The sequence below is a fragment of the Pteropus vampyrus genome, unplaced genomic scaffold, assembly GCF_000151845.1.
Source record: "Pteropus vampyrus isolate Shadow unplaced genomic scaffold, Pvam_2.0 Scaffold452, whole genome shotgun sequence".
Classification (NCBI taxonomy): Eukaryota; Metazoa; Chordata; class Mammalia; order Chiroptera; family Pteropodidae; genus Pteropus; species Pteropus vampyrus.
In genome coordinates, this window is record NW_011889233.1 from 90,120 (window position 1) to 108,686 (window position 18,567).

Sequence of the window (18,567 nt, forward strand, 5' to 3'; positions counted from 1 at the left end):
AAGGCGAGGCGGTTCCCCTGCGGGGACGCCCAGCTCGGCCCAGCCCGCTCAGCCGGCCCGGCCCTGCCCTGCGGCTGGGCGCGCCCGCTGCCGCATCCATGTTCGAGTAAGGACCTGGCGGGGGCTGGGGGAGGATGGGGCCGGGGGCCGCGTCCCGGGAGCCGAGGCCTGGGGACCCGTGCACTTGGGCCCGGCCAGGGCGGAGGGCATCTCGGGGCGGGGGGCAGGGGTGCACGCGGGAGCTGAGCGCTGACGGCGAGGAGGCCCGGGTCTGTCCGGTCGCTGCTAGGGCGCGATGCGCCTGGTTGGCGGAGGCTTTCGCTGAGAGGACAGTGCTCATCTTGCGAGGAGCACGGCCTGCGGGGTGGGGACGGGAAAGGGGGGTTCCCGGCCTGGCTCGTCCCCGTCTGGGAGGCGAAAGGTGGGCGCGACGCTGACCCTGGGTCTTTGGGCCTGGGGTGTAGGTAGAAGGGGCTCACAGACCACAGACCTCGGGCAGGCCCGGGATCAGACCTTCGGGGTCTGGGCCTCCTCCCACCGTCTTGGTCTGTAGGTAGTCTCCGAGCTGTTGGGGGGTGGGGGCTTCCGCGTGGCCTGCAGACCGCGTGCTTGACCCCTTGAGGGTCCTCTTGCTGCTGTCTAGGCCCAGCGTGTTTTCGATTATGAATTATAGGTGTCTTGGAGGTGTGTGTATGCGTGTCTGTGTTCCTAGTGTGCAGGCAATTGTGATCCTCTTTGGCCGTGCGTGTAATTTACTTTGAATTACATGTTACTGTAAGTTCCCTCTGTGTGTCCGATTGTGACTATAGTGTGTGTCTGGGGGCTTGTGTAGCTGCGACCTTCTGTGGTTGTGTGTGTGTGATGTATCTCATCCTATCAGACTTCTGCCACTGATTAAGACTTTATTGTGTGCGTACATGTGTCTAGGTCTAGTGTGCACACAGCTGTGAGCCTCATTGGCTCTGTGTGTGTGTGTGTGTGTGTGTGTGATTTACATCTGAATTACATCTGTGGCTCCAAGTGTCACTGTAAGTTGTCCAATGGTGATTGTCATGTGTGTCCGTATGTGTCTGGGGCTCTGTGCTTGCTGCTACAACCCTCTGCTTCTGAATGTGTCTATAATTTATCTCTAAACCTATTAGCAATGTGTGCAAATGTCAGTTACGTGTGTCTCCATGTGTGTTACATTGTTGTGCGTCTGGGGCCAGAGTTGTATGACTGAACTCCCTGGCGTTGTGCCTATAATTTACCTCAGATTCCATCTTAGTGTATATCCATTTGTGGCATTGTCATTTGTGTCTGGGCTTCCACATTTGTGCCTGGGCTTCCACGTATGCAGCCAGGACACTCTAGAGCTTTGTGTATGTGAAGAACAAGAGGAAGAGAGACCCTTTGTGGCTCTTAGTGGGCCTGGGACCCTCCTTCCTGAGACCTTGGATGTGCCTTTGACTCTCTGGAGCAATAATGATAACTGACATTGTTCCCCTGTTACAGTTTATAAAACACGTCCCATGCATTGTTTCAATACCTGGCCACTGTGTTGCTGAGGTGTGTCCACAGGCCCTGGGGCTGTGTTATTCTGAGTCCTTCGAGGCTGTGTGAGTGTCATAGTTCTCTGTCAGAGACAGCAGATGACAATTCCATCCTTTGCCACATTAGATCAGGCCTTGGCTTTGTCTTCCCTGCCTGATGGTGAACACCATGGGAGCTGAGCTGACCCTGTGACTTAATTTCCCTAGTGTTAGCTGGAGTCCTTTGTGACTGTTTCACTGCACGACTCTCTGTAACCGTGGGAATGTTGTTTTCAACTCTTCTCTGAGAAGTTCTTGTGGCCGTATGTGTGAATATCACTTATCTGAGACTTTTCATTTTCTGTGTTTCTGTGACCCTGTGCAGCTGTGTTATGCATGCGTGCACACGCTTGTGCATGTAATTTCTGGGACCTTGTGGTTTTAGAATACTTGTAATGCTGTGGATGTGTGCGTAATTATGCTGGGACTTGTGGCCCTATGTGTGACTGTAACATTTGTGATACTACTGCTGGGGGTGGGGGTTGGGGAGAGACTTCTTGCATCTATAGAGAACTAGAGTTTGCCTGTGACTGGCTGTTGAGTTTCCTTTGTGTGCACACGTGTGTATATGTCTGCCCCTCCCTGACCAGAGGGAACTTTGTACCTGTTTAGGCCCAGGAAGCTGGAGGTGAGGTGTCCACAGTGGCAAAACCTCATTCTCTTTCGATTCCCTGCCCCCCATAACGGTCCTGTAGCCTCGTGGGGCTCCTCCCTTCCCTCTGCTGCCGCCTGCCTGGTTGGACAGCCTCAAGGCTGTGCCTGCCCTTGAGCACTTCCGGTTCCTCCTGCCAAGGAGCAAGATGTGGGGGTGTGGGCCCTGCTCTGTCACACCTGTTTTTAGATGCCCTCCTTTAGACCTGTGGCTGTGGGAGATTAGGACGAGGTGGAGAAGGGTTCTGCGGTTCCGGGGCGGGGGCTAGGGGGAGAAGATGAGAGGCAGGGGAGAAATGTGGTTACCCCTCCTTCAGAACTCTTCCATCGCTCACCAGTGCCCTCAGGGTGAAGCTCAAACTCCTGGCCAGAGCTTACAGGGCTTGTGGGTGTGCCTGTGTCCTGTCGTCCTCCTCCCCCAGCCCACTGGCCACCTCGCTCCTCCTCAGACCTGCCAAGCTCCGTCCTGTCCTTGGACTCACTCTTCCTGTCCCTGAGCAGCTTCCTCTGCCCTTTGCCAGATCCCTGCTGTCCTTGGGACTCAGCTCACGTGTGCCCTGCACCCCACTCGCCTGTCTGCCCACTCAGCTCTCCTTCATTGCTGTGGTCCTCCAGCTCGCAGCGTCAGTCTCCTGAGCCCCACGCTGTCCCTGGTTCGGGAGGTCAGCAGTGGGTCCCAGAACCTGCATTTTGCACAGCTGCCAGGGGCTGCTGGTGCTGTTTGGTGACCTGTGTCAGTGAGATCATCATCCTCGTTCACATGTTTCCTTATTATTGATTGTCTTTTTCCAACCAGAATGTCGGGTCCTCAGGGCAGGGGTTGTACCCCGTTTGCTCGCTTCTGTGTGTCCAGTGCCTGGCGCAGGGCAGGTGGTCAGTGCATACTTAGAGAGTGAGTGACTGCAGTTTGGGGTCAGTTTGGGCTCTGCACACCAGGCTGAAGTGTTTGTGCTATACCTGTCTGGGACAGTGTAGCATCTTGGACACAGGTGTGCTGTGGTGGTGGCAGGGCCACGTACTATATTTTAGTCTTACAGTCCCGAATGATCACATTAGAGTGCCTTTCATGGGGTGGGCTGTGTGTATGTATGTCTTCCCGATGACCCTGTGAAGTGGATACTGTTACAGTCCCACTATACTCAAGAAGAAACCGAAGCACAGAAAAGGTTCAGACACTTGCCCAAGGTCACACAGGGAACTGATGGCAAACTGAGACCTGCCATCACCTCAGCTTGCAGAAAGGGGCGGGCAAGTTGCACATCTGGTTGAATCCAAGTTCTGTCGCGGCGGCGGTGGAGGGTCCTTCGTTCATTCCATCCACGAGAGCAAATGGTCGAGGAGCACCTGTCATGCACCAGGCCTCATTCTAGGCATTGGGGACACAGCTGGGAGCAAAACTTCCTCCCCCGCTGGAGCGCATCTCCTGTGTGGGAGTGTAAAAAACCAGGGAAAACACAGGTCAGGTGGGGGAAGTACTGAGGAGAGAGATGAAGAGAGAGGGGGTATGGAGATGGGGAGTGTGGTTTAAATAGGTGGCGGATGGTGTCTTGAAGAAGTGTCCACTGAGCAGAGACCTGAAAGAGGCAAGGGAGCCCTGCAGACACCAGGAGGAAGGGCATTTGGGCAGAGGGAACAGTCAAGGCAGGAGAGTGAGCAAGGGGCGATGGGAGGGTCCAGCCCCGGGCTTTTACCTGGAATGAGGTGCATCTGGGGCAGGGCTCACCAGGAAGGCCCTGACCTGACTCAAGTTCACAGGCTCCCTGTGTCTCTGCATGTGGGGGCACAGGAATGGAGCAGGGGGACCTTGGGAGGTGGATTTAGTAGTCGAGGAGTGGTAGTGGCCTGGGTCATCATCAGTTCCATTTATTTATTTATTTACTTTATTCCACAAATTTATTTCACAAGTATGTCATGAATGCCTACCCTGGGCCCTGCTCTGAGCCATACTGGGGACAGAGCAGTGACCAAAACAACACCAAGGCTTGCCATCAGGGAGTTCAGGGACCTGTGGGAGAAATGGATTCGTCATCAAACAGGGACAGCACAGAGTAGTCAGGGCTGGGATGCGGGAAGCGTAGGTAGAAAGGTTAGAGCTGGGATGGGAGCTGTGGGAACCCACAGAAGGGAGGCAGGATGCGTAAGTTTGCTAGGCGAAGAGCTGGAAGGATAGTTTGGACAGAGAGACAGCGTGTGCTAAAGCTCAGAGGCAAGAGAGAGAAGTCCGAGGAGCCCCAGGTGATGGAGAGTCTCTTACTCCTCCCCAGGGGAGACTGAGGACCCCACGTTGGAATTCTGCCCAGAATTAAACCAGCTGTGTGTCTTTGGACAAGCAGTCTGGTTGGTTGCAATAGTCCAGGAGGAGTGGTGGTGCTCCAGGTCATCATCGATGTCATTTATTTGTTTATTCCACAAATTTATTTCATGGTTTGAGCCTGAGAAGCGCAGATGGTAACAGCACCAAATGCATAAGGAACTGTACGATTAATCATACACAGAGCTTGAGCTTGTCATGGTCCTAATAACAAAGTCAACAAAAGTGTCCCTTTAAAGTTCCCCGGACTGACTCCACAGCCCACTGGCTGGCAGTTTATGATTTTTCAGTGCTCTAATAGTTCTGTTTGTTCAGAGGCTGCTTCTGCACGGTAGGAACCTTGTCTGGTGGCTTCTGCTGCTCCCAGCTCTAGGCCGGGCATGGATTATTCACATAGTCACCAGTGTGTGTTCAGAGTTCACTATGTACCAGGTAGTTTTGCGTGCTGGGGACCCAGTGGCAACCGAGACCTCCTGAAGTTCACAGTCTGGGGCAGACAATAAACAAACTGAATAAGCCATCAGGATGAGTTGAGAGAGTGTGAGTGGGACTGGGAGCTGGGGGCTGGGCCACCAGGGGAGGAGCATTTGAGTGGAATAAGACAGAACTGCTAATGCTGGGGCTGCGGGAGGGCATTCCAAGCAGCAAACAGAAGTACAGTGGCCTTGACTCAGAGAATGCACTTGGCGAGCTTAATGGACAAAAGGAGGCTGGGATGGTTGGAATGAAGGGAGTGACAGGGACCACACTAGGGCCTTGGGGACTTTGCTTTTAGCTGGAGTGAGGTGCATTGCATGGGACTCAACCAGGAGGACCCTGACCTGACTCGGGTTCATTGGCCCCCTCTGTCTAGGTGTAGGAGGCAGGGACTAGAGCAGGAGGCCAGGGAGGAGGCTACTGGTGTGATAGAGGCTGGGCCAGGGCACTAGGGCAGAGGGGAGTGGGCACAATAGAAATAATGGAGATAAATTTTGGAGGTGGACCAGGTGGGACTTGCTAACAAATTGGAGATGAGAGATGAGCAAGAAAGAAAATAAGATGCATACGTTTTTAGCTCAAGTAACTGAGTGGAGAGTAGCTGCTCAGTTAATATTTATTGTATGAATAAATAAGTTAATTCAAAAAATAGGCATATTGAGAGCTCACTGTATGCCAGGCTTTATTACAAGCACTGTAGAAGTATTGATTCATTTAACCCTCCATATAACCAGATGAGAACATGTATTTCTTATTCCTGGGTCACAGATGAAGTACCCGAGGTACAGAGAGTTAGGGCACCTGCTCTGGGTCACATGCTAGGAAGTAGAGTTGAATGGATGGGCGGGCATCAATGGGCTAATGGGTAGGCCTCCCAAAGTAGGCCTGTCTCCATACCCTTGCTTGTTTTTCCCCATGACCCCCTTCTCTGCTCCCCGCACCTAGCACCACCCCCCACTCTGGCCGGAGCACACCGAGCAGCTCCCCATCTCTCCGTAAGCGGCTCCAGCTCTTGCCCTCAAGCCGATCCGCACCTGAGCCGGAACCAGGCACCATGGTGGAGAAGGGGTCCGATAGCTCCTCAGAGAAGGGTGGGGTGCCTGGGACACCCAGCACCCAGAGCCTGGGCAGCCGGAACTTCATCAGAAACAGCAAGGTCGGTGCAAGCCCAGGAGGGGTAGGGACAGAGGTGGAAGGCAGAGGGACCCAGGGACTTGTTCTGACTCTACTCCTTTCTCTTGCAGAAGATGCAGAGCTGGTACAGTGTAAGTGTTGGGCATGGGGGCTTGCTGGAGGGGTGGGCGGGAGGGGGACAGCAGTCAGGGAGTGGATGCCATGGTCAGTAGACCTAAGGTCACATCCTGTGTTGCTGCTTATGTGCTGTGTGACCTTGAGTGAGTTGCTTAACCTCTCTGGGCCTCTCCTTGAGAAATAGTCCTAATATATCGAGGCTGAAGGGAACTTTGATTAAGAGTCAGTGATGCTGCTGCTCGGTATGTGACACAGGGCCTAGCTTATGTAGAAATCAGTAAATGGGAGCTCTCATCATGGTTACTCTCGTGTTACCGGCAGTGGAACACAGAATGAGCTAGACTTGAGGCCTCAGAAAGCCTATCGGGGGTGGAGGAGACTGAGGGGCTTCTGAGTCGATGTGGGGCAAATTAGGGGTGTGAACCCCCATCTGGCTTCTCACTTCCCAAACTTCCCTCAGATGCTGAGCCCCACGTACAAGCAGCGGAACGAGGACTTCCGGAAACTGTTCAGCAAACTCCCTGAAGCTGAACGCCTCATCGTGGGTGAGTCCTGGTGCCCACCCACCCTGGACCCGACCCTGAGCTCCCAGCTCTGCCCTCCTGACCCTCCCACCTGGGTGCTGGCCAGGCCAGCCGTGTGACTCAGTGTCTGCCCGTCTCTCCCGGCTGCCTCAGATTACTCCTGTGCCTTGCAGCGTGAGATCCTCCTCCAGGGCCGCCTCTATCTCTCCGAGAACTGGATCTGCTTCTACAGCAACATCTTCCGCTGGGAGACAACAGTGAGCTGAAGCGGACGAGGAGGGGCCCTGGGGCAGACCGGGCCCTGGCCCTTCCTGACCCTCTTGTCCTTCTCAGATTTCCATTCAGCTGAAGGAAGTGACGTGCTTGAAGAAGGAGAAGACGGCCAAGCTGATCCCCAACGCCATCCAGATCTGCACAGAGAGCGAGAAGGTGAGCAACAGGATCTGCTGACAGGGCCACATGGTCACTGATCTTAGCCGGCTCCTCCCTCCTCCCCTGCCAAAGCCCTGTTTATGCTGCATCCCGAACTGTTCTCAGTCTGTCGCTCTCTCTTTGTTCTTCCTGCCCCTGCCCTGGCCCAGGCTCCCATCATCTCTGACCTGGATCTCCACACCAGCCTCCTGTCTCAGTCTCTGAAGTCTGTCCCCTCACACAGCTGCTCAGAGATAGTATTAATAGTAAAATTCTTCCTTCCCATGTATCTGGAACTCAGATGTCTCCTCTCCTTGGAAGCCTTCCCTGATGTTTCATTCTACCCTCAACGATTGTTGCCTCGTGGTTCCAAGATGGCTGCCTCACACCATTGGTCCAAACAGGAAGGGACAAGGGAAAGGGGCTGGGACACACACATGTGCCAGTGACATTTCACAGCAGACTGTTCTTTCTGTTTCATTGGCTGAGGATCAGTTGACCACCTCTAGTGAGTAAAGGAGACTGGGAAAGTGCCCAGGCCATCCCCCCTCACTGCCCAGTCGCTCTGGGATGACCCCATCTGGAGATGTCCCTGTCTCTCGTCCTGGACTGTGAGCTCTGGGGACAGGGCCAGGGGCTGTCTCCTTATCATGGTGACTTTAACGTCCATTATTCGGCTAGGTACAAGATAAACATTCTGTGGAACAAATGAAGGGACGAATGAAGGGACACATCAGGATGGAGATTAGGAACAGATATGGGTGGTGATGGCATTTCTCCTCCCTCTGGCTGTGTCTCTCCCCCACCCCCTCACACCCCTCTCTCTCCTGCAGCATTTCTTCACCTCCTTTGGGGCCCGGGACCGCTGCTTCCTCCTCATCTTCCGCCTCTGGCAAAATGCACTGCTTGAAAAGGTGAGCCTAGATGAGGCCTGGCCAGGGCGCTTAGGGGGTGGACCAGGGGAGACCATTGAGCCAGGGAAGCCAGAACTCAGGAAACTGGAGGACCTCCCAGCTCTTCTCCATGGGCATCTGGCCTGACATACCGGCAGCTTCCTCCATAGGCCCCGTCAGGGGCCACCACAGGCTCCAGTGCCACACTCTGCCCACCAGAAAGGTGTATCCATGGCCCCTATTCGCCATCTGCAAATCAAAAATACTCTGAAAATGTGGAGGGTTTTTTTTTTTTTGGCACTGATAACATGGTTATTTATCGTGTCTATCAGCACGGTCTAACAGAACTTTCTGCTGCATTGGAAATGTTTTCTATCCATGTTCTCTAGTACAGTAGCCACTTGCTACGTGTGCCTGTTAAACTCTTGAAAAGTAGCTAATGTGACTGAGGATCTGCATTTTTAATTTAATTTTAATTAATTTAAACTTAAATGACCATGCATGCTTCTTGCATAGTCCAGGTCTGTATTTATCTCAATTAATGTGACTATTCACGTGTTTCAAAGGTCAAAAAGTTATTAAAATGTATGACTGGGATAAATCTTAGCTCTAATTGTAGTCCAGTATAAAGTTATAGTATCCAACATGGAAGCTTGATTCTCAAGCTTCTTTCTGGTTTCGGGGACCCTTTACACTCCTTAAAATGATTGTAGACTCCAAAGAGTGTTCGTGTAAGTGGATCATATCTATCGATATTTAGTGCATTAGAAATTGAAACTGGGAAATTTTGAACACAAGAATACATAAGCACACACTGCATTAGCTGCCAGAAAAATGACAGCATCTCCTGTCATATAGCCTCTGGAAAACTCCAGTGTATACTCATGAGAGAATAAAAGTGGAAAAGGCAAGTAGCATCTTATACTACTGGTAACACTTACACTTATGAAAATAATGTTGACCTCATGGGCACTCTGAAAGGTCTAGGGGAGCCCGGAAGTCCTTGGACCACACTTTGAGAACCTCTGGTATTCCCTGCACTGCATACTAACTATATTATTGTTGGTGCTGTATTACGGCATACAATATTGGCTCTGTATTTTCCTTCTTAAATCCCAAATTTTAATTTTGAATCATGTCTCGCCCCAAAGGTTTTGAGTAAGGAAGTTTAGACTTTTACTTGCCACTATCTGATAGTCTATTGAGTGCCAGCCCTGAGTGGGCCCTCCTGTGAAATGCCCACTGTGGTTACATGGGTTTACGTAGGACGCATTCAGCTACAAGTGACTGAAAACCCAACCAAACAATGGTTTACGCAAGGAGACAATTATCATAAGATAATAATAATAGCTAACACTTAGGGTGCTACTGGGTGCCAGGCACTGATCTGAGCATTACATGAATTTAATCTTCACAACCACCTCACGAGGAAGTATGTTTATTATCCTTATTTCACCAATGAGGCACAAAGGGATAAGACTTGCCCCCGGTCACATAGGCTTTTGTGTGGTATAGCTAGGGTTCTGACCCATTTCAGTTAGGTTCTGGTGTCTGCTCGACCACTGTGTCACACTGATGTTTTTGTAACAAGAGGCAGGTGGTTGGTTTGGGTTTGAATGCTCCCCTCTGTCATCTAGGACCCCAAATCTTGTCTCTTTACCACACTATCATCCCTCTGCATATTGATGTTTTGTCCACATGCTTATTGCCTTGTGATTACAAGGTGGCTGCTGCAGTTCCAGATGCCATGCCCTCACATAAGTATCCCAAACACAAAGGAGTAAAGGGGTGGATAGAAAGTGGACTTTCTTTTATCAGAGAGGAAAAGCCACCTTTAGCAGACTTCTTCATGCATTTCTTTGGCTAGAACTAGGTCACATGACTGCCTTCTTTTGCGAAGAAAGCTGGCCGCGTGGCAAAAGAAAGACGAATTGGTGTAAACCAATTATAATTCATCCCTGGGACTGGAGAAGGTTTCCACCCCGATCAGCGTTCTGCTGGCAGGGAGGGAAGGTGACAGGGAAGGTGGCTAGATGTCGGGTAGGCATGGCTCAGTGTCTGCTGCTGCTGACGGCCTGTAGCTCGTCTGAAGGCCCAAACCCACTCTTCCAGCAGGGCTGCACTCATGTCCTCTTCTCTTGGGGACAGCAGCTATAGCCATTAGGGGCAAGAGTGCTGGAGCAGGAGCCTGAGCAAGGGGACAGCGCAGCGTCAAAGTCTGCAAGGAGGGCAGGGACAGAGCTCCGGCTGTGAACCCAGGGTTGGCATTCTAGCCCCATCACTGAGGAGCTGAGTGACCTGGGGCAAGTCACTGAAACCCATTGGTCACATGAGGACTGTCCCTCCTTAATAGCAGCCAGAGCCGAGCCCAGAGCCCAGGATAAGTGCTCGGCTGCATCAGCTCTTGTGTGGCAGGACTGCCCACTGGTGAGCTCCAGGGTGCCAGAACAGCCCCTGGGATCAGATTTCAGCACCACCACTTGGGCACCTCTATACCTCAGCTCCAGCTATAAACAAACAGATACTGTCTTAAAAATGGATATTGTCATAAAAGATATTAGCACTGACTTTACAGAGTCGTTTTGAAGACTCGGTGAGTTAGCTCATGTGAAGGGGTTAGAGGAGTGCCTGGCACATGGTAGCAACTCAGCGAGCGTCTGCTGCTGCTAGTGTTGTCGTGATTACTGTTTTATTACTGTTTCATCATTGTTATCCAGCCCTTCTGGCCATGGGTAGCCAAAAGCCCAGGACTCCTGAGAACACTTGGGAAATAGTCGGGGGCAGGGCTCTTGGGGGTGGGGAGCAGAGGTTCTAGAGGCTGGGTTCAAATCCTTGAATTGCCTCTTGTCACTTGTGTGAGCTTAAGCACATGACTTCTCTCTGGGCCTCGCGCCTGCTCTCTTAACTGAACCATTAACCTGTAACTGTGGGAGTATTGTGAGGACCTGAGGGGAAAGTCCTGAGGATACTGGCTCCTCCCCACGGGGCTGTGATGAGGTGTGAGATCTGGAATGGGAGACCATGCTGCCCCCATGTGGACATCAAGGGAACTGCTGAGGCTGAGGGCTGTTAGGGACGGGTGGGAAGGGCTCTGGCCGGTGTGAGGTGGAGGCCAACCCTACATCTTGCCTGCCCAGACGCTGAGTCCCCGCGAGCTCTGGCACCTGGTGCATCAGTGCTACGGCTCAGAGCTGGGCCTCACCAGTGAGGATGAGGACTATGTCTGCCCCTTGCAGCTGAACGGTCTGGGGTGAGTCAGAGGTTGGCAGCTGATTCCTGGGGTTGGGGGAGACAGGAGAGGCTGTGTGCAGAGCTCCTGGACTCCTGGGTGGACTGAGGTGGGTGAACAAAGTCTGGAGACCAAGAGGGTGTGTGGAGTCTCAAAGATATAGTAACCCCACACCCTCCCTTTCCCCGCAGGAGCCCCAAGGAAGTGGGCGATGTGATTGCCCTGAGTGACATCACGCCCTCGGGGGCAGCCGACCACAGCCAGGAGCCAAGCCCAGTGGGTTCACGCCGTGGCCGCATCACCCCCAACCTTTCCCGGGCCAGCAGTGATGCAGACCATGGGGTGAGCAGGAAAGTGGAGGAGAGAGGAGGGTGCTGAGGGGAAGAGGCAGAGGAAGGCCGGGGGTGGTATCGGCAAGAGGGCAGATGGATGGAGGACAGACAAGGTCGAGGAAGAGAAAAGGTTGATGTAGGAGTAAGGGGATGGATGGGTGGATGGAGAGAGAGGAAGGAGCTGGGAAAATGAGCAGGGAAACTAGGGACAAATAGGGAATGAAAAACAGGCAAAGGGGGAACAGACTGAAAGAGTAGAGACAGAAGAAGCAAGAGGTAGACGGATGGGTGAATGGAGGTAGGAAACAGGCAAGACGTGGACAGGACAGACAGATGTACAGGATCGGGCATAAGAAAGCTTGTGGCCCAGGCATCCAAGATAGGCCTGGGAGGGGCTGAGAGGGCTCCTCATACCTCAGCTGTAAGCCCTATATATACACATGGCCTCCCAGCACTGGTTTTCTTACAGTCTCAAACCCTTATGGCCGGCGTGCAGGAGGCCCTCAGGATGGGATGGGGCGGTACAAGGCTAGTTGAAGCCATTCTTTGCAGGCAGAGGAGGACAAGGAGGAGCAGACAGACAACCAGCCAGATGCCTCCTCCAGCCAGACAGTGACTCCGATGGCCGAACCCCCGAGCACAGAGCCCACCCCATCTGACGGGCCCACTTCCCTGGGCCCCTTGGACCTGCTGCCCAGTGAGGAGCTATTGACGGATACGAGTAACTCTTCCTCATCCACGGGGGAGGAAGGTGAGGCAGCCGCTTTGGTTGTGAGTGACAAACCTTATTCAGACTGGCTTAAACAAGGGAATTGCTGGCTCTCTGGGCTAACAAATTCAAGGGCTGGGTGGGTAAGACATTCACACAGTGTCGTGAGACATCTGTATGTCTTTAGCTCTGCTTTAAAGGTAGCAGGGCAGGGTGAATAGGAGCCCAGACTGAAGCCAGTTCACCAGAGTTTAAATACTGGCCACAGTGATTCATAGCTGTGTAACCTGGGTGAATTGTGTAACCTCTGTGAGCCTCATTTCCCTCATCTGAAAAATGGGGTTAGGAATAATAATACCCACTTCATAGGGTTGTTAAGAGAATTAAATGAATTAATACATGTAAAGTGATTGGGCCAGCTGGTAAATGCTGGCTATTATTTCCATCATCATCATCATTACCTCCATTTCTCTGAGCCAGCTTCATTCTCAGGTAGCTTCTCTTCTTGTGGGGACACAGAGAACCCCCACCCTGCCCCAGACAAGCATAGCAGAGAGAAAACATGCTTTTCCTGGTGGCTGTACCAAAAGCTCTAGGGTTGGCTTGAGCCAACTCCTGAACCAATCACTGGCTGCCTAAGGTCACACACATATCCATAAACCCATCACTGGCTTCCTGGTCTGGCCTAGGTCACAAACGCACATACCCCAGAACTAGGCACTGGCCCAGAGCTTCAAGCTGCTGAGCCTGGGAGCACGTGCCACTCCTGTGATTGCTGGGACTGCGGTTGGCTGGGCCTAGGTCTGTGCTCCACCTTGAACCAATTCTGGTGGCTCTGATTGTCTGAGACTGGGACACACGCCACCCTGAAGCCACCCCCGTGGCAGAGGAGGCCAGGTAGTGCGCCGTGTTAGTGTCCACTCTAGTCTAGGAGGGTGGGTCTGTTCATCCTCTCTACAAGGCCAGGAATGGGGATGAGTGTTCACCCAGAGGGAAACCAAGAAACCAATGTGAGAACGGAGGAGCACAAGCGGCCTCACCTGCTGCCCTTCTCTGTCGCCCAGCGGACCTGGCCGCCCTGCTTCCCGACCTCTCTGGCCGGCTCCTCATCAACTCCGTTTTCCACATGGGCGCCGAGCGGCTCCAGCAGATGCTCTTCTCAGACTCACCCTTCCTGCAGGGCTTCCTGGAGCAGTGCAAGTTCACAGGTCAGGCTGAGGTTCGCCGGGCACAGGGTGGGCCTGGAGAGGTCGAGCCCAGGCGGGCAGTGCTGTGCAGATTCGGTGTGGCAGGGTGCGGGACTTAGAGGCAGCATCCACGAGACCAGAGTCTTCTGCCTCTTACTATGCTTGCTAGCTGGGTGGCCTTGGGCAGAGTTCCAGTGTCTCTGTGCCTGTTTCTTCTTCTGCATAATGGGGGTATGGTAATAGTATCTGCCTTCATCAGGGTCTCAGGAGAACTAAGTGAGTTAATACTAGAAAAGGGCCTAAAACAGCATTTCATAAATACAAGTTAGTGATCATACATTTAGTGCCTGCTGTCAGGCCTATGCAAAGACCAGGACAGATGAACCTCAGAATCTAGTGAGCATGAGGGTAAATAGAATATCACACAAATAAGTGAATGTTGGAGGGGTAGCTGTGATCTGAGAGATATCAGGAAAGGCCACTGGAAGAATGTGAAATTGAAACCAAGGCCTGAAGGAGGAGCTTTTCCAGGGAAAGGGGAGGAGGTGAGGGAGAAGAACCTGAAGGCCAGCAGAGCACCTGCATGGGCCCTGAGGCTGGAGAGAGACACTGCGAGAAATCCCTCCAGGCTGGGCCCCTGCAGCCAGGTATGGAGAAGGGAGGCCGCAGCACCAGGTGAGGCGGAAGGGTTGACAGTGAGGCTGGCAGAGGAGCTCAGGAGGCTGCACAAGAGATTCAGGTAGGGGAAGGGCTAGTCGGTAGCTTTTCTGTTTATTTTTTCTATGTTAGTATAAAGGAACCTTCAGAATGAGTAAGGTTGTGCCTTGTGTTGGGGGCATGAGTCCCCATGCCAGGAGAGACTGGCATGACAGACTGAGGAACTCAGACTCTGTCCAGGGGCACTGGGGAGTCATGGAGTGTTCTAGGCAGATAAGGAACAGGGTTAGGCTACACTTTAAGAAGCTACTCCTGGACCAGAGGTGGAGATTGAGACCGGGACCTGAGGGAGATTGGAGAGGGCCCTGGGCTGGCAGCGACCAGCAGGACCAGCAGTGATGCTCAGGAGGGGGAGTGAACAGACAGGAGAGGGAGTGTCCAGGCCTAGGCTTCTGGGGGGAGTCTAGAGGACAGTAGGGCCACCCCTGAGATGGGGCCCCAAGAGGAGGGGCAGGTTTGAGGAGATGCTGGCGCCACTCGGGGCGCAGTGGATATGAGGGGCCCAGGGGACCTAACTGCGGAAGATGTTCTAGGTCTGAGCCTCAGGGGAGAAACCAGGATTGGTACAGAGGGAAACGAGCTGCTGGAACGGATGTGGGGGCCCCAGGCTGGTGAGAAGTGGAGGGAGGGAAGCGATCCCAGCTCTGAGTGTCATCGGCATCTAAAGTTTTAGGCATCTAGAGGAAGGTGGGGCAGACACCAAGGGGACACAGAGGAGGGTGGGTTTGGGGGCAAGGCCCCAGAGAACTGGAACTTTCCAAAAAAGCTGAGTCTCCTACAGCCTGTGGGCAAAGGGCTGTAGAATGGTCTCCTCATTCTGCTCTTCCCTCCCCTAGACGTGACCTTGAGCCCCTGGAGTGGGGACAGCAAGTGCCATCAGCGCCGGGTGCTGACCTACACCATTCCCATCAGCAACCCGCTGGGTCCTAAGAGCGCCTCCGTGGTAGAGACACAGGTGGGCCAGGCAGGGTGACCGACCAGGCGGAGCAGCCAGGCGGGGCGACCCTGACTCCCTCCTCCCTTGTCCTGTCCCTGCAGACGCTGTTCCGGCGTGGCCCGCAGGCAGGCGGGTGCGTGGTGGACTCGGAGGTGCTGACGCAGGGCATCCCTTACCAGGACTACTTCTACACTGCCCACCGCTACTGCATTTTGGGCCTTGCCCGGAACAAGGCCCGGCTCCGGTGAGCAGCACCCTCCACCTGACGCCCTGGTGATCCCAGCCCCGCCCCCACACAACGCTTCCCAGCCCGTCAGCAGCTTCAGCGGCAGAATGTTGGGCTGGGCGAGCAGAGGTGTTGGGTCCCTGAGGAGTCAGGAACACCTGGAAGTGTTAGGGCTGCGCCTCTAGAAGAAGGGAGCTGCTGTTGACCAGGATGGGAAGATGGGGAGGAGTAGGTTTGGGGGGAGATAAGGGGCTCAGTTAAGGACATGTTGACTGTCCCTTAGACCCCCGTGTGGAGTTAGATATAGCAGCAAGGTAGAAGGGGTTCAGGCCTGAAGTGTGACTAAGCTGCCAATTTGGGTGGGCAGTGTTGAGGTGGCGCTTGTGGCTGGGAACTTGCCGAGGTAATGGGAGTGTGGACAGAGAAGGGGCCGTGGGCTGACTGGCACTCAGGGTAAGTGAGGATCACAGGGAAGCCATGGGTGGGTTGGTGGGACTGTGCCTGTTTTGTCCATGGGCAACATGGGGCCCTCTCTGAATGAGGGGAAGGAAAGCATCCCCTGAGAATGGGGCAGCAGGGCTGGAGGCAGACCGTGACCCCTGATCCCCTCACCCCACTCCCCACCCCCAGAGTGTCCTCTGAGATCCGCTACCGGAAGCAGCCCTGGAGCCTCGTGAAGTCCCTCATCGAGAAGAACTCATGGAGCGGCATTGAAGATTACTTCCACCACCTGGGTAGGGGGCAGAGTCCGGCAGGGCAGGGTCATGGCCTGGCTAGGCGCAGATGTGCAGAACCCTCTCTTGTGTTTGCAGAGCGAGAGCTCACCAAGGCCGAGAAGCTGTCCCTGGAGGAAGGCGGGAAGGACGCCCGGGGACTGCTGTCAGGCCTTCGGAGGCGGAAGCGGCCCCTGAGCTGGAGGGGTCACGGTGACGGGCCCCAGCACCCAGACCCCGACCCCTGCGCCCGGGCTGGCATGCACACCTCAGGTGTGTCTGTCAGGCCTGGGCAGGGCAAGTGGAGGAGCGCGGCCCGGGTCGGGTGGGCTGGATGGGTCTGACTCCAAGTTGCTCTGCTGCAGGCTCCCTCAGCTCCCACTTCTCGGAACCATCCATGGAACAGGGCCCCGGGGCAGGCATCCCCAGCGCCCTGGTGCTCATCAGCATTGTGTGAGTAAGGAGGCTGGGCCTTGAGGTCACATAGGCCTGGAGCTGTGTCTTGGTTGTGTGACCTTGAGCAAACGCTTGGCCTCTCTGGGCTTCTGCTTAAGCAAGAGCGTAGGCTCACCTCATAGCAAGGATTAAAGGAGCCGATGTTTGGGACGCGCCTGGCAGAACTCTGTGCACTGTGTACTTCTCGGTCAGAAGTTTTCCTGCTGGAAGAGGGATGCCCTGGGGCTCCAGGAGGTTGGAGGGGCCTCACCTCGCCCAGGGGTTTTCTGGAAGAGAAGGCCCCCAAAGGTGGCAAAATTAGGTGAACCAGGAGAGGTATACAAAAGAAACAATTTTAGTTACACATTTCATTCATGCTTTCTGTGCCTAAGCCTAAGCTGGATGATGTTGAGGACACAGTAGTGACAGATAGCTCTGGGGGGAGACAGACCTGGCACCAGACCAGAGTGATGGGGGAGGCACAGGCAGAGGGGACAGAGCTGGGATGGGGGAGGCACAGGCAGAGGGGATAGAGCCCACACAGGGAAGTCATGGGAGCCAATGAAGGCTTCCTTCAGGTGGGACAGGAGGCCAGTCAGGGAAGGCTTCCTGGGAAAGCAGAGGACTCCTGAGCCGAGACCCCAGAAGGTCAGGCAGGGAGGTACACATGCTCAAAGGCCTGGGGGTGTGAGGGCCAGGACACTCTGAGGAAATGCAGGTGAGATCTGTGCTTCCAGCAGACCCCATGAGGTGTGGATCAGATCGGCCATATGCTCAGCCTCTCCGGGCCAGCCTCAGTTTCCCAAGTGCAGCAGCCTAATGAGGCTGTGTGCCATGCTCTGCTGGGAGCCGTGGTGGAGGAGGGGTGGGGGTAGCTAGGGAGGGCTGGGCAGCTCTCATCTCTTTGTCTCTCCTTCACTGCCTGCTCAGGATCTGTGTGAGGTAGGGTCGTGCATCGTGCATTTCCCCGCACCTCACGTCTCGCACTCTGGCTGCAGCCCCTTCTCTACTCCACCCTCGGCTCTCCCAGCAAGGTTGTCTGGCATAGCGGTTAAGGGCATGGGCATCAGACAAGCCTGAGTTGGAACCCTGACTGAGCTGCTTATGGACCATGTGACCCAAGGCTGTCTCTCCCCGTCTCTGAGTCTTAGCTTCCTTCCCTGAAGAGGGGGGTAATCATGGTGTCACTTCATAGTGTGGTTGTGGGTTGGCCTGGCTTGTGGGAGTATCATGCCAATTCTTGACCTCTGACCCCCGCCCCTAGCCTCATCGTCCTCATCGCCCTCAACATCCTCCTCTTTTACCGCCTCTGGTCCCTGGAGAGGACAGCCCACACTTTTGAGTCCTGGCACAGTCTGGCCCTGGCCAAGGGGTGAGTGAGAACCTGAGGGGGTTAGGAGCTTGGGCAGGTTGGAGGAGGCCAGGGCTCCACTCAGGCCCTGCACCCCCCGCAGTAAGTTCCCGCAGACGGCTGCAGAGTGGGCAGAGATCCTGGCCCTGCAGAAGCAGTTCCACAGCGTCGAGGTGCACAAGTGGCGGCGGATCCTGCGGGCCTCCGTGGAGCTCCTGGACGAGGTATGGCCCTGGGGATGTGGGCCCTGCACGCAAACCCCAAGATGTGGCAGATGCCTCTGAGCCTCAGTTTCCTCCTCTATAAACCGAGGAAGCCATTCATAGTCTCCACCTCCAAGGATTGCTGGAAAAACTGACAGAATGGAAGAAAGAATTTATTGACTCTCATCTAGAGGAGAGAGGTCCAGGGGTATCTGACTTAAGGCATGGTTGGATCCAGCCACTCAATAGTAGTAAGAATTGGCCTCTGGTACCATCTCTTGACTCTGCCCACCGCCAGGGTTGGCTTAGTTTTGGGCATACTTTCCCCTAGGATGACCGAGTTGGTACCTGAAGCTCTAAGCTGACATCTAAAGGAAAGTATTCACTCTCACTGGCTCTTGGGGTCACATGCCCACACCTGAACCAGTCACAGCATCCA

At 54.3% G+C, this 18,567-nt stretch overlaps 1 protein-coding gene across 3 annotated transcripts in view; it reads left to right on the forward strand.

Moving 5' to 3' along the window:
* Positions 1-6: 6 nt before the first annotated feature.
* The window catches only part of GRAMD1A (GRAM domain containing 1A), a 22,861-nt gene continuing 4,300 nt past the window's right edge, over positions 7-18,567 (forward strand). The window contains exons 1-18 of one of the 3 annotated variants that reach the window (XM_023524184.1): positions 7-106; positions 5,956-6,166; positions 6,255-6,275; positions 6,722-6,806; positions 6,939-7,042; positions 7,119-7,214; positions 8,030-8,110; positions 11,227-11,339; positions 11,510-11,660; positions 12,203-12,401; positions 13,424-13,567; positions 15,100-15,218; positions 15,302-15,444; positions 16,057-16,160; positions 16,239-16,412; positions 16,505-16,592; positions 17,839-17,946; positions 18,011-18,149. In XM_023524184.1, the coding sequence (XP_023379952.1) occupies positions 99-106; positions 5,956-6,166; positions 6,255-6,275; positions 6,722-6,806; positions 6,939-7,042; positions 7,119-7,214; positions 8,030-8,110; positions 11,227-11,339; positions 11,510-11,660; positions 12,203-12,401; positions 13,424-13,567; positions 15,100-15,218; positions 15,302-15,444; positions 16,057-16,160; positions 16,239-16,412; positions 16,505-16,592; positions 17,839-17,946; positions 18,011-18,149 (2,088 nt within the window). In that variant the 5' untranslated portion in view covers positions 7-98. Of the gene's footprint in view, positions 107-5,955; positions 6,167-6,254; positions 6,276-6,721; positions 6,807-6,938; positions 7,043-7,118; positions 7,215-8,029; positions 8,111-11,226; positions 11,340-11,509; positions 11,661-12,202; positions 12,402-13,423; positions 13,568-15,099; positions 15,219-15,301; positions 15,445-16,056; positions 16,161-16,238; positions 16,413-16,504; positions 16,593-17,838; positions 17,947-18,010; positions 18,150-18,567 lie in introns of those variants that run through there. The other 2 variants (XM_011381740.1, XM_023524185.1) reach the window with 2 other exon arrangements.